Source organism: Panthera onca, chromosome B1 (genome assembly GCF_046562875.1).
Source record: "Panthera onca isolate mPanOnc1 chromosome B1, mPanOnc1 haplotype 2, whole genome shotgun sequence".
In the NCBI taxonomy this organism is placed as follows: domain Eukaryota; kingdom Metazoa; phylum Chordata; class Mammalia; order Carnivora; family Felidae; genus Panthera; species Panthera onca.
The window spans coordinates 109,404,367-109,417,355 of record NC_138342.1 but is presented as its reverse complement, the minus strand read 5'-3'; the positions used below and the strand labels follow the sequence as shown (position 1 = coordinate 109,417,355).

At 36.0% G+C, this 12,989-nt stretch overlaps 1 protein-coding gene across 5 annotated transcripts in view; it reads left to right on the top strand.

The window, feature by feature from the left end:
- The window catches only part of SCLT1 (sodium channel and clathrin linker 1), a 219,460-nt gene that overhangs the window by 10,726 nt on the left and 195,745 nt on the right, over positions 1-12,989 (top strand). For 3 of the 5 annotated variants that reach the window (XR_013555142.2, XR_013555143.2, XM_078445738.2), the window contains exon 2: positions 6,152-6,219. Coding sequence is in view for 1 of the 5 variants with exons in the window: in XM_078445738.2 (XP_078301864.1) it covers positions 6,152-6,219 (68 nt within the window). In the remaining 4 variants the exon portion in view is untranslated. Of the gene's footprint in view, positions 1-6,151; positions 6,220-9,091; positions 9,322-12,989 lie in introns of those variants that run through there. The other 2 variants (XM_078445739.1, XM_078445740.1) reach the window with 1 other exon arrangement.

Below are 12,989 nucleotides of genomic sequence, written 5' to 3'. Positions count from 1 at the left end.
GGGGACATATATCGGGTCTGACTGCAGTCCCGCCCACCAACACAAATTACTCCAGACAGCACAGGGGAATTGCCCTGCAGTTGGAAGCCACCCCAGGGACTACCCAAAATGATGAAAGAACTCTCCTCAAAAGAAACTCCAGGAAGTAGCAACAGTTAACAAATTGATCAAAAACGATTTAAGCAATATAACGGAACATGAATTTAAAATAATAGTCATAAAATTAATCACTGGGCTTGAAAAAAGTATAGAGGACAGCAGAGAATCTATTGCTACAGAGATCAAGGGACTAAGAAAGAGTCAGGAGGAGCTAAAAAATGCTATAAATGAGGTGCAAAATAAAATGGAGGCGACCACACCTTGGATTGAAGAGGCAGAGGAGAGAATAGGTGAATTAGAAGATAAATTATGGGAAAAGAGGAAGCTGAGAAAAAGAGAGAGAAAAAAATCCAGGAGTATGAGGGGAGAATTAGAGAATGAAGTGATGCAATGAAATGGAATAATACCCATATACTAGGAATTCCAGAGGAGGAAGAGAGAGAGAAAGGGGCTGAAGGTGTACTTGAAGAAATCATAGCCGAGAACTCCCCAGATCTGGGGAAGGAAAAAGGCATTGAAATCCAAGAGGCACGGAGAACTCCCTTCAGACGTAACTTGAATCGGTCTTCTGCATGACATATCATAGTCAAACTGGCAAAATACAAGGATAAAGAGAAAATTCTGAAAGCAGCTAGGGATAAACACGCTCTAACATATAAAGGGAGACGGATAAGACTCGTGACGGATCTATCTACTGAAACTTGGCAGGCCAGAAAGGAATGGCAGGAAATCTTCAATGTGATGAACAGAAAAAATATGCAGCTGAGAATCCTTTATCCAGCAAGTCTGTCATTTAGAGTAGGAGAGATAAAGGTCTTCCCAAACAAACAAAAATGGAAGGAATTGATCACCACTAAGCCAGCCCTACAGGAGATCCAAAGGGGGATTCTGTGAGTGAAATGTTGCAAGGACCACAAAGTACCAGAGACATCACTACAAGCATGAAACTTACAGACATTACAATGACTCTGAACCCATATCTTTCTATAATAACACTGAATGTAGATGGACTAAATGCTCCAACCAAAAGACAAAGGGTATCAGAATGGATAAAAAAAAACAAGACCCATCATCTATTTGCTGTCTACAAGAGACTCGTTCTAGACCTGAGGACACCCTCAGATTGAGAGTGAGGGGATGGAGAACTATCTATCATGCTACTGGAACTCAAAAGAAAGCTGGAGTAGCCATACTTCTATCAGACAAACTAGACTTTAAAGGCTGTAACAAGAGATGAAGAAGGGCATTATATAATAATTACAGGTCTATCCATCAGGAAGAGCTAACAATTATAAATGTCTATGCACTGAATTTGGGAGTGCATATATAAAAGAATTAAATATATAAAAGAATATATATATAAAATATATAAAAGAATTAATCACAAACATAAGCAACTTTATTGATAAGAATGTGGTAATTGCAGGGGGCTTTAATACTCCACCTTACATCAATGGATAGATCATCTAGACATAGGATCAATAAAGAAACAAGGGCCCTGAATGATACATTGGATCAGATGGACTGGACAGATATAGTTAGAACTCTGCATCCCAAAGCAACAGAATATACTTTTTCTTGAGTGCACATGGAACCTTCTCCAAGATAGATCACATACTGGGTCACAAAACAGCCCTTCACAAGAATTGAGATCATACCGTGCATACTTTCAGACCACAATGCTATGAAGCTTGAAATCAACCACAGGAAAAAGTGGAAAACCTCCAAAAGCATGGAGGTTAAAGAACACCCTACTAAAGAATGAATGGGTCAACCAGGCAATTAGAGAAGAAATTTAAAAATATATGGAAACAAATGGAAATGAAAATACAACAATCCAAACGCTTTGGGATGCAGCGAAGGCAGTCCTGACAGGAAAATACATTGCAATCCAGGCCTATCTCCAGAAACAAGAAAAATCCCAAATACAAAATGTAACAGCACACCTAAAGGAAATAGAAGCAAAATAGCAAAGACACCCCAAACCCAGCAGAAGAAGGGAAATAATAAAGATCAGAGCAGAAATAAACAATATAGAATCTAAAAAAACTGTAGAGCAGATCAATGAAACCAAGAGTTGGTGTTTTGAAAAAATAAACAAAATTGATAATCCTCAGCCACCTTCTCAGAAAGAAAAGGGAGATGACCGAAATAGATAAAATCATGAATGAAAATGGAATTATTGCAACCAATCCCTCAGAAATGCAAGCAATTGTCAAGGAATACTATGAAAAATTATATGCCAACAAACTGGACAACCTGGAAGAAATGTACAAATTCCTAAGCACCCACACACTTCCAAAACTCAAACAGGAAGAAATAGAAAACTTGAACAGACCCATAACCAGCGAAGAAATTGAACCAGTTATCAAAAATCTCCCAACAAATAAGAGTCCAGGACCAGATGGCTTCCCTGGGGAATTCTACCAGACATTTAAAGCAGAGATAATACCTATCCTTCTCAAGCTGTTCCAAAAAATAGAAGGGGAAGGAAAACTTCCAGACTCATTCTATGAAGCCAGCATTACTTTGATTCCTAAACCAGAGACCCAGCACAAAAAAGAGAACTACAGGCCAATATTCCTGATGAATGTGTATGCAAAAATTCTCAATAAGATAGTAGCAAATCGAATTCAACAGCATATAAAAAGAATTATACACCATGACCAAGTGAGATTCATACCTGGGCTGCAGGGCTGGTTGAACATTCGCAAATCAATCAACGTGATACATCACATTAATAAAAGAAAAGAACCATATGATCCTGTCAATCGATGCAGAAAAAGCATTTGACAAAATTCAGCATCTTTCTTAATAAAAACCCTCGATGGTGTGCCTGGGTAGCTTGGTCGGTTGAGTGACCGACTTCGGCTCAGGTCATGATCTCATGGTTTGTGAGTTCAAGCCCCGCGTCATGCTCTGTGCTGACGGCTCAGAGCCTGGAGCCTGCTTCTGATTCTGTGTCTCCCTCTCTCTCCCCCTCCCCTACTCATGCTCTGTCTCTCTCTCTGTCTCAGAAATAAATAAACATTAAAAAAAATTTTTTTTAATTAAAAAATAAAACCCCCCGAGAAAGTTGGGATTTAGAAGGTACATACTTAAACATCATAAAAGCCATTTATGAAAAGCCCACAGCTAATATCATCCTCAATGGGGAAAAACTGAGAGCTTTTTCCCTGAGATCAGGAACATGACAGGGATGTCCACTCTCCCCTCTGTTGTTTAACATTGTATTGGAAGTGTTATCATCAGCAGTCAGACAACAAAAGGAAATCAAAGGCATCAAAATTGGCAAAGATGAAGTCAAGCTTTCACTTTTGGCGGATGACATGATATTATACATGGAAAACCCGATAGACTCCACCAAAAGTCTGCTAGAACTGATACATGAATTCAGCAAAGTTGCAGGATACAAAATCAATGTACAGAAATCAGTTGCATTCTTATACACTAGTAACGAAGCAACAGAAAGACAAATAAACTAATCCCATTCACAATTGCACCAAGAACTATAAAATACCTAGGAACAAACCTAACAAAAGATGTAAAAGATCTGTATGCTGAAAACTATAGAAAGCTTATGAAGGAAATTGAAGAAGATATAAAGAAATGGAAAAACATTCTGTGCTCATGGATTGGAAGAATAAATATTGGTAAAATGTCAATACTACCCAAAGCTATCTACACATTCAATGCAATCCCAATCAAAATTGCACCAGCATTCTTCTCGAAGCTAGAACAAGCAATCCTAAAATTTGTATGGAACCACAAAGGGCCCCGAATATCCAACATAATTTTGAAGAAGACCAAAGCAGGAGGCATCACAATCCCAGACTTTAGCCTCTACTACAAAGCTGTAATCATCAAGACAGCATGGTATTGGCACAAAAACAGACACATAGACCAATGGAATAGAATAGAAACTCCAGAACTAGACCCACAAATGTATGGCCAACTAATCTTTGACAGTGCAGGAAAGAATATCCAATGGAAAAAAGACAGTCTCTTTAACAAATGGTGCTGGGAGAACTGGACAGCAACATGCAGAAGATTGAAACTAGACCACTTTCTTACACCATTTACAAACATAAACTCAAAATGGATAAAGGACCCGAATGTGAGACATGAAACCATCAAAACCCTAGAGGAGAAAGCAGGAAAAGACCTCTCTGACCTCAGCTGCAGCAATTTCTTACTTGACACATCCCCAAAGGCAAGGAATTAAAAGCAAAAATGAATTACTGGGACCTCATCAAGATAAAAAGCTTCTGCACTGCAAAGGAAACAATCAACAAAAGTACAAGGCAACCAACGAAATGGGAAAAGATATTTACAAATGACATATGAGACAAAGGGCTAGTATCCAAAATCTATAAAGAGCTCACCAAACTCCACACCCGAAAAACAAGTAATCCAGTGAAGAAATGGGCAGAAAACATGAATAGACACTTCTCTAAAGAAGACATCCAGATGGCCAACAGGCACATGAGAAGATGCTCAACGTCGCTCCTCATCAGGGAAATACAAATCAAAACCACACTCAGATATCACCTCACGCCAGTCAGAGTGGCTAAAATGAACAAATCAGGAGAGAATCGATGCTGGTGAGGATGTGGAGAAACGGGAACCCTCTTGCAGTGTTGGTGGGAATGCAAACTGGTGCAGCCACTCTGGAAAACAGTGTGGAGGTTCTTCAATAAATTAAAAATAGATCTACCCTATGACCCAGCAATAGCACTGCTTGGAATTTACCCAAGGGATACAGGAGTGCTGATGCATAGGGGCACTTGCACCCCAATGTTTATATCAGCACTTTCAACAATAGCCAAATTATGGAAAGCCTAAATGTCCATCAACTGATGAATGGATAAAGAAATTGTGGTTTATATACACAGTGGAATACTACGTGGCAATGAGAAAGAATGAAATATGGCCGTTTGTAGCAACGTGAATGGAACTGGATAGTGTTAAGCTAAGTGAAATAAATCATAGAGAGAAAGACATATACCATGTGTTTTCACTCTTATGTGGATCCTGAGAAACGTAACAGAAGACCATGGTGGCGGGGAAGGAAAAAAAAAAAAAAAAGAGGTTAGAGAGGGAGGGAGCCAAAACAGAAGAGACTCTTAAAAACTGAGAACAAACTGAGGGTTGATGGGGGGTGGGAAGGAGGGGAGAGTGGGTGATGGGTATTGAGGAGGGCACCTGTTGGGATGAGCACTGGGTGTTGTATGGAAACCAATTTAATAATAAATTTCATATTTTGAAAAAGTAATTTCTGAACTTCAAAATGTATTAAAATTTTTCCTGAATGTTTTTTAGTTTTTAATTCCAGCTTAATTGTGCTGTTGTCAGTTACATGCTCTCTTTGGCTTTGGCCTTTTTGAAAGTTGAGATTTACTCTATTGCCAGTAAATTATCAGTTTTAAATGGCCCATGTGATCTTGAAAGAATCGGTTTTGTACATTTTAACTGTGTTCTATTGTATGTTTTCTTGATATGAATAAAAATATTAATCACCTTGTGCTTGCTGAGAGCACTTGGTTTTATTCCAGTCCTTCTTTTCTATTATCTCTTGCTCACTCCTGTTTAATTCATAATCTTTGTCCTGCTGTTTCTCTTCCATGTGGAGGTTTGTTCTGGAACAGAATTTCAGTCTGTTTTCACTATTCTAAAAATGATGGCTACAGTTTATCTTTTCAGCTCTTTTCACCTCTAGTAGCAGGGGAAGAAAAAAAAAAAGTGGAGAGTATCTTTTTACTTTTGCTAACCTGAAGAGTAAGCCAGGAGAGATTGAGAATTAAATTTATGAAACCCAAAGAATTAGTTCTTTTCAGATATTCTTTTTACCATTGGCAATATTGGTTGGGTTATGTGTATAGAAGGGCCTCTTTCTTAAATTTCAAAAACGTGCTGAAATTGAGGATTCATTTTGAGAAACAGTGAAGACTAGCAGTTTTGCATTGGATTTCTCAGGTAAGCTACCTTAGTTGTAATTTTTAAATGTTGAACATTAGCCAATAAACTATAGACTTTTTTTGTTCCTTTTCAGATCAACGACTAAATGAAGTGCTTAGGCGATATCAAATGGAAGATTTTTCCAAATATTCATTGGTACAGGTATGTAAATTAGTTAAGGTCTAATGATCTAGGTTCCAGTTTGGTTGTAAATATAATTACATAAATAAATTCTATTTAGGATTATTTTCATGTGCGGTTGCCTATAGCACTTTGAAATTTTGCTTACAACTTTGATTCTTATAAGGAGGAAGGAACACTTGTTTTTACTTAATGAATACAAATTCTTTAACCATAGAAATTGACTTTTTTTTTCAGAGTTAGCGCTTACATATTACGTATAATGTTAAAATGTCTGAGTTCTAAAATGAGAATTCATTGACATTTTGAAACATCTTAAAATCTTTTCTCAAGATACATTATAGTAGTAAGTTTTAACTTGGAATTCTCATAAATTATGGCAAGCAAAAGCGAATTCAAAACAGTAAACAATATATTTCTTTCCTTGGGTACATGTTCTTATTTAAATATTCTGTTAAAATTTTTTTTGAGCACTAAGGCATACTTATTGCTGAGTTACACAATATTAAAAGAAAAACAGTAGCTCCTACATTAGTGATAGCTCCCTACTGAATTAATAAGGAAGTGTTTTGCTTTTAACATAAATGAATCTTACAATTAAAACATACTGTTTTTAAGATATTGAAAAGGAAGTTGTGTTTAAGAAATTAAAAAGGAATAGTTTATCTGGTTGACCTGAATATACTTATAAATATTTTCTTTAGTGTATTAACATTTAGCCTACTACTCTGTGTTTTTATTTACAAAGACCAGACTCAGAGTCCAGAGGGTCTTAAAACTATCCATCTGCTATGTTAATAACTATATTGTGTTTCTCATGTTACTTTGTTACTCATCCTTAACTAGGAATGTTATCATTTAGATGGTAGAGAATCTTTCATAATATAGTAGCCTCTAAATTTTGCTCAGATTCTTAGGTTCTTTTTCTTCTGCTTAATGTCTCATAGAATATGCCTGAAAGGAGGATTCAAACAAAGATTGATTTTAAAGCCTGAGAGGATCTCTGGGCATGATATTATATCTACTGTACACTGTGGCTGACTCAATTATGAAAGATTGTTTTACCAGATAAAACAATGACTCGAGGTAGCCTTTTAGATGCACCTGCCTTGTACATTGTGATTATAATTAACTAAAGCCTCATGAGAACATGCAAAGTATGGTAAAGTTTTATTTAATAGTGTACTCTTTGGTGAAATTATAGTTCCTTTAGTTTTCTAAAGGTATATGTTCTTCTTTTACGGATACTATTCTTATAGTCACACAATCAAATCTTGATTCTTATCTCTTAGTTTTGGTAGTAGTATACTGTTACTGCCTAAGATTCTTCTGCAGTTCACCATCTCTTCAGAACATGTTGCTGTTGCTGTCTCAAAACACCAATCTCCATGGGTCTTGCCTTTCACTACGTAGTTTGCAGTAATGAAAAAGGAGGTAGTAGGAGAGCATGAGAGGGGAATTAATTTGCTTTCTAGCAATATGGTCCATATCCTTGGCCATATGCAGTGCATTCTTTGGTTCTTCACCCCCAGAAACGTTATTCTGGTTTGTGAAAAAAATGTTCAGGAACAATTGTTTTTATTTATTTTTTTCTGTTTGTAGTAAAGGAAGACATAGAAGTAAGAGGAAACCATTATCGATGGTTATGTGAGACCCAGGAGCACTGACTGAGATCTCTTGTCACTAACTTTAGTGATTGCCACTAGCAGCAGAAATCCTTCATAAATTTACATTTGCCCTTTTTGTCCAACTGTATTTCCCAGGTGCCTAAAATAATTCTTGTTAATAGATGCTCAATAAATAATTGTTGAATGAATGAAGCAATTATATCTTTCCTTTCCTCCTACCTACTTATCTTCCAGTATCATTTGAGTTTTATAGCCAAGTAAGTGAAAGTGGAATTGTAAAAAGTAATGATCAGCTTGTGAAACACAAATAGTTCATGCTTTTTAGTTCTGTATTTTCAAGATAAAATCCCAATGAAATGCCCTCCTCCTTACTCATGCTAGGTAAATTGCCAGGAGTTGTGTTAAATGAACATACTTTATGAAACTTTTCTAATGTTGGAAAAATAAAGCTGCAGGATCTTGATAATTTATTTCTTGTATTTTAAGTTGGAATTTCAAACTTGATTTTCTATAGAAACTGTTATAAGTGATAGTTAAAATTCCTTAGTGCTATCATTATATAAGGATCATTTAGACTTTCCTTGGATCAAATAAGTTTTGTGAATTGCCTTAAGATGTTTTGTATCGTATGATTTCTTAGGGAAATAAATAGCAACTAGTTTCTTGAATGATATTTTCAGGGTTGTTGTGAAATCTAGTTGTCTTCCTTTGATTATTTTGTGTTTTCTATATAAATAAAAAGTATTTCAAGTGACATTGCTATTTGAGAATATAGTAGTGGGCACTGGATGACAAGTGTTAAAAGATTTTATTCAAGAAGGTGGGAAGTTTCCCTCTTTTCCCAATACTTTGTTCCTACCTTTTTTTTGCCCCCCTTACATGTCTTTCCTCACATGTAGGCTAGTTATGCCTCTGTGCCATACCAGTACATGCGTGTACTGAGGGATGAATGTTTGGGTCTCTTCATAGTTGCTGGAGGGATAAGGTAGAATATTAAAAATAAGTTTATTTTCTCCGAAAACTCTCTTGAAAATATCTTCCTTTTCTAGTTTGGGACAACTCTACTCCTTCTGCTTGAACCCAAAATTAAAGTTAAATTGACATATAGTCTAGCCAGGAAAGAAATGGAACACATAAACTGACAAACTATGTCAATAAACATAAAAGCATAGTGCCAAGAAGGTATGAGCTGGTTCTGAAAGGGAGAGACAGTCATGGTGCAAATGTATTCATTGATTTAACAACCATTAATTTATTTTTTTAAGTTTGTTTATTCCTTGAGAGCACATGCACACAAGTGGGAGAGAGAGAATCCCAAGCAAGCTCCGCACTGTCTGCACGGACAGAGCCCTATGAGGGACATGAACTCATGAACCACAAGATGAAATTAAGAGTTGAAATCAAGAGTTGAGCACTTAACCCACTGAGCCACCGGGCGCCTCAGCAAACATTAATTTATTAATTCACCAAATCTTGCATTGCATGTGTGTGCTGGGTAAGCTTTGGGGATAGAGCTATGACTATGACAAAGCATCCTATTTCCATGGAAGAGATATAAGTGAATAATTAAGTAATTAATACTGCTATCTTATGTGAAAAAAATAAACAAGGTGCTAAAGTAGAAATTACCACGTATACAGTATAGTAGTGATGTTTGTGGCTGAGATCTATTTTTGGTAGAATGTTCAGAGCAGTCTTCTCTACGGCAGTAGTATTCAAGTTAGCACTGAAAGTTGAAGAAGGAGCCAGAGAAGTGGACCAAAAAGAGGCCCTAAAGCAGGAAAAAATTTGATTATGCTTGCATAATGTATGGGAACTGGTCTCAACTGTAATCAAATAGTAGTTATTTGAAAATACATTGAAAGGGACAGGAGGGCTACTCCTGTTGATCATGTGTTTAAAAATACAAGACTCAATAGATAAAATATCACAAACCACCTGTACTATTTGAATTGAGTCAACTTACTGGCTTTCTAGGCCAGCACCGTCTGATGGAAAACTTACTGTTTTGATGGAAATGTTATATAATCTTGTGCTGTCCAAAATGGTAGCCACTGATCACATGGGACTTTGGAGCACTTTAAATGAAGCTAGTACAACTGTTAGATGATTCATTTAATTTTCATTTTGTTTATTTTTGAGAGGGAGAGAGCAAGTGAGCACACAAATGAACAAGGGGCAGAGAGAGGATCCCACAAGGGGCAGAGAGAGAGAGAGAGAGAGAGAGAGAAGAGAGAAGTGGGGCTTACCCGGGGCTTGTGTTTTACCCGAAGTGAGGCTCATGTTCAACCCAAAGCAGGGCTTGTGCTCACCTGATGCAGAACTCGAACTCACCCTAAATGGGGCTCGAGCTCACAAACTGTGAAATCATGACCTAAGCTGAAGTCAGATACTTAATGACTGAGTCACCCAGGCACCCTATTTAATTTTCATTTTAAATAAATAAGATTTAAATAGATGCGTGTGGCTTGTGCCTATTGTATTGGACAGTGCAGTTGTAGACTCTCCATTTGCTGAATGAAACCTTGTTGATTTTGCATCATCCCATGATGATGTTAGAAAATCAATGACCGTAGCACTTTAAAAAGAGCCATTTGTAAGAGTTTAGCAATTTCTTACACTCTACATTAATAAAGTGATAAATGATGAAAATCAGTCTCTTCACGATATGAATCATATGCTACAACACCCTTAAAATGTGCAACAATATGGGCACCTGGGTAGCTTAGTCGGTTAAGCGGCCGACTTAGGCCCAGGTCATGATCTCACAGTTTGTGAGTTTGAGCCCCACATCAGGCTCTGTGCTGACAGCTCAAAGCCTGGAGCCTGCTTCAGATTCTGTCTCTCCCTCTCTCTCTGCTCCTCTCCTGCTTACACTCTGTCCCTCTCTCTCCAAAATAAACAAACATTAAAAAAGTAAATAAAATGTGAAGAAACATTTTCACAAAATGCGAGTCAGCTTGTATTTTCTTCCAAAGGATGGCAGAAAGGGTGTCATTAACATATTTGATAGCCAGAGATATAGTTTAAAATCAGGGGCACAAAATTAAACATTCAGAATTATAATTAGAATATTTAGAGAGTGTATAGTTTCCTCAGAGGAAGAAAAGTGTCCAGAAAATTTGTCTACCCAACTATAATTCAATATTATTGGCATTCCTTCTGTGATATACTCTGACCATCATCACAGGAAGTCATCTTGGGATAAAAATAAGTAGAAATTACTTGTACAGTATCCATTTTTCAAGATTCAAGATATATAAAATTCTGTATATATTGCTTTTATTTAGTGTAATTTATTTAAATTTTGTTTAGGAAATATAAAAAGGATATTTATAAATGCTTTTAATTATTTTTATGGTGAGAATAACAATGTATAGAATTGTCAGATCCCTATGTTGTACACCTGAAACTAAACATGTCAATTATATTTCAATTAAAATACATATATAAATAAATAACACATATAAATATGGTAATACATATATGTAAATTCTTTTTTTAAAATTTTATTTTTTAAGTAATTTCTACACCCAATTTAGGGCTCAAACCTACAACCCTGAGATCATGACTCACACTCTCCACTGACTGAGAGAGCCAGGTGCCCTTATGTAAATGCTTGTGTAGTTGATATCAATCTTACCCTCCCAACTTGATTTTTTCCACTAGATCTTGAATTATTAAGTCCTACATACTTTTATTCTAAAAGTTTCACTAGCAAGTGGGAAAGGATTACTGAATCTATATTATTATTCTATGAAAATTTTTTATATTTTGTTTTATTATGTTTATCTTTATAATCGTATCATTTTTTCAGCTTATTTATTTATTTTGAGAGAGAGAGAGTGCAAGCAAGTCAGGGACAGAGAGAGACGGAGAGGGAGACAGAGAATCCCAAGCAGGCCTGAAGTGGGACTCATGAATCATGGGATCATGACCTGAGCCCAAATCAAGAGTTGTACTCTTAGCCAACTGAGCCAACAGGTGCCCTTAGGATCATAATTTTTATAATTTGGATTATTGGTCCTTTATTCTTAGGTTGGCATTTTATTAGCAACTATCATTAGAAAATAGTTTCAGAGCAGTGTCTTTATAGAATTCAGTTTAACCAATATATGTTGAGCACTTCCTATATGTAAGGCACTATGCCAGGAACTTTAGTGCTATGAAAATGTGTATCATAATACTACCATTTCATAGGGACCTAAAGACTAAGAAATATGGGTTTGAGAAAAATGTTAAATAACATATTATTTAACATATTATTATTCGTATCTTAACCTGAAAGCCAAAAATGAGTATCACAGGGAAAAAGGTGATCATATATAGTTGGAGAGATCAGGGAAAGTTTCCTGAAGGATGTAGCATGTTTGATGAGTACTGAAAAGTAGCTAAGATTTTAAAAGAACTTCAATGGGGGCTAAAAGAAGAGGGAGTGGAGTATTTAGGGAGTAAAACATACTTCATTTTTTCGAAGTGTGTTTGGCGTATATGAGAGAACTTCAATGGGGGCTAAAAGAAGAGGTAGTGGAGTATTTAGGGAGTAAAACATACTTCATTTTTTCAAAGTGTGTTTGGCGTATATGAGAGAAGTAATGGAAAATAACATTAGAAAGGATAGATTGTATTTGCATTGTAGAGGGCCTTGAATGGTTAAATTGAGGAGTTTGGACTTAATTTAGTAAACACTAGGAGATTACTAAATATTGTTTAAAAGAATGATAAAGTGGAGTGAAACATGGTAAGAGTAACAATTAGGAAACTTCTAATTGATGGGTGGGAGGTTAATGAGAGCTTGAATTATTATTTTGTAGAATGCCATCCATCTCTAGCTATCAGTCATAACATTGGTAGTTGATTTGATTTTTATAAAAATTCCTAAGAAATTTGAGAAATAATATTTTTAAGGTTTGAACCACTTAGTTATCCCAAGAAGATTTTAACTAACTTTTGGACAATTGAAAGTTAAACTATCTCTTGCCCCTTAATTAATTCTTTAATAAACACAATAACTATTTTTTAATAGTCTAGGATTGAAAAAATCCCTCTCTGAAATTGCATAGACTACTGGATTCATTTATTCTTTAATCCATCAGGATTCTCCCTGGAAGGTTACCTTTTCTTTTTGTCTAATTCATCTTACAGTTCTGGATCCATGTAAAC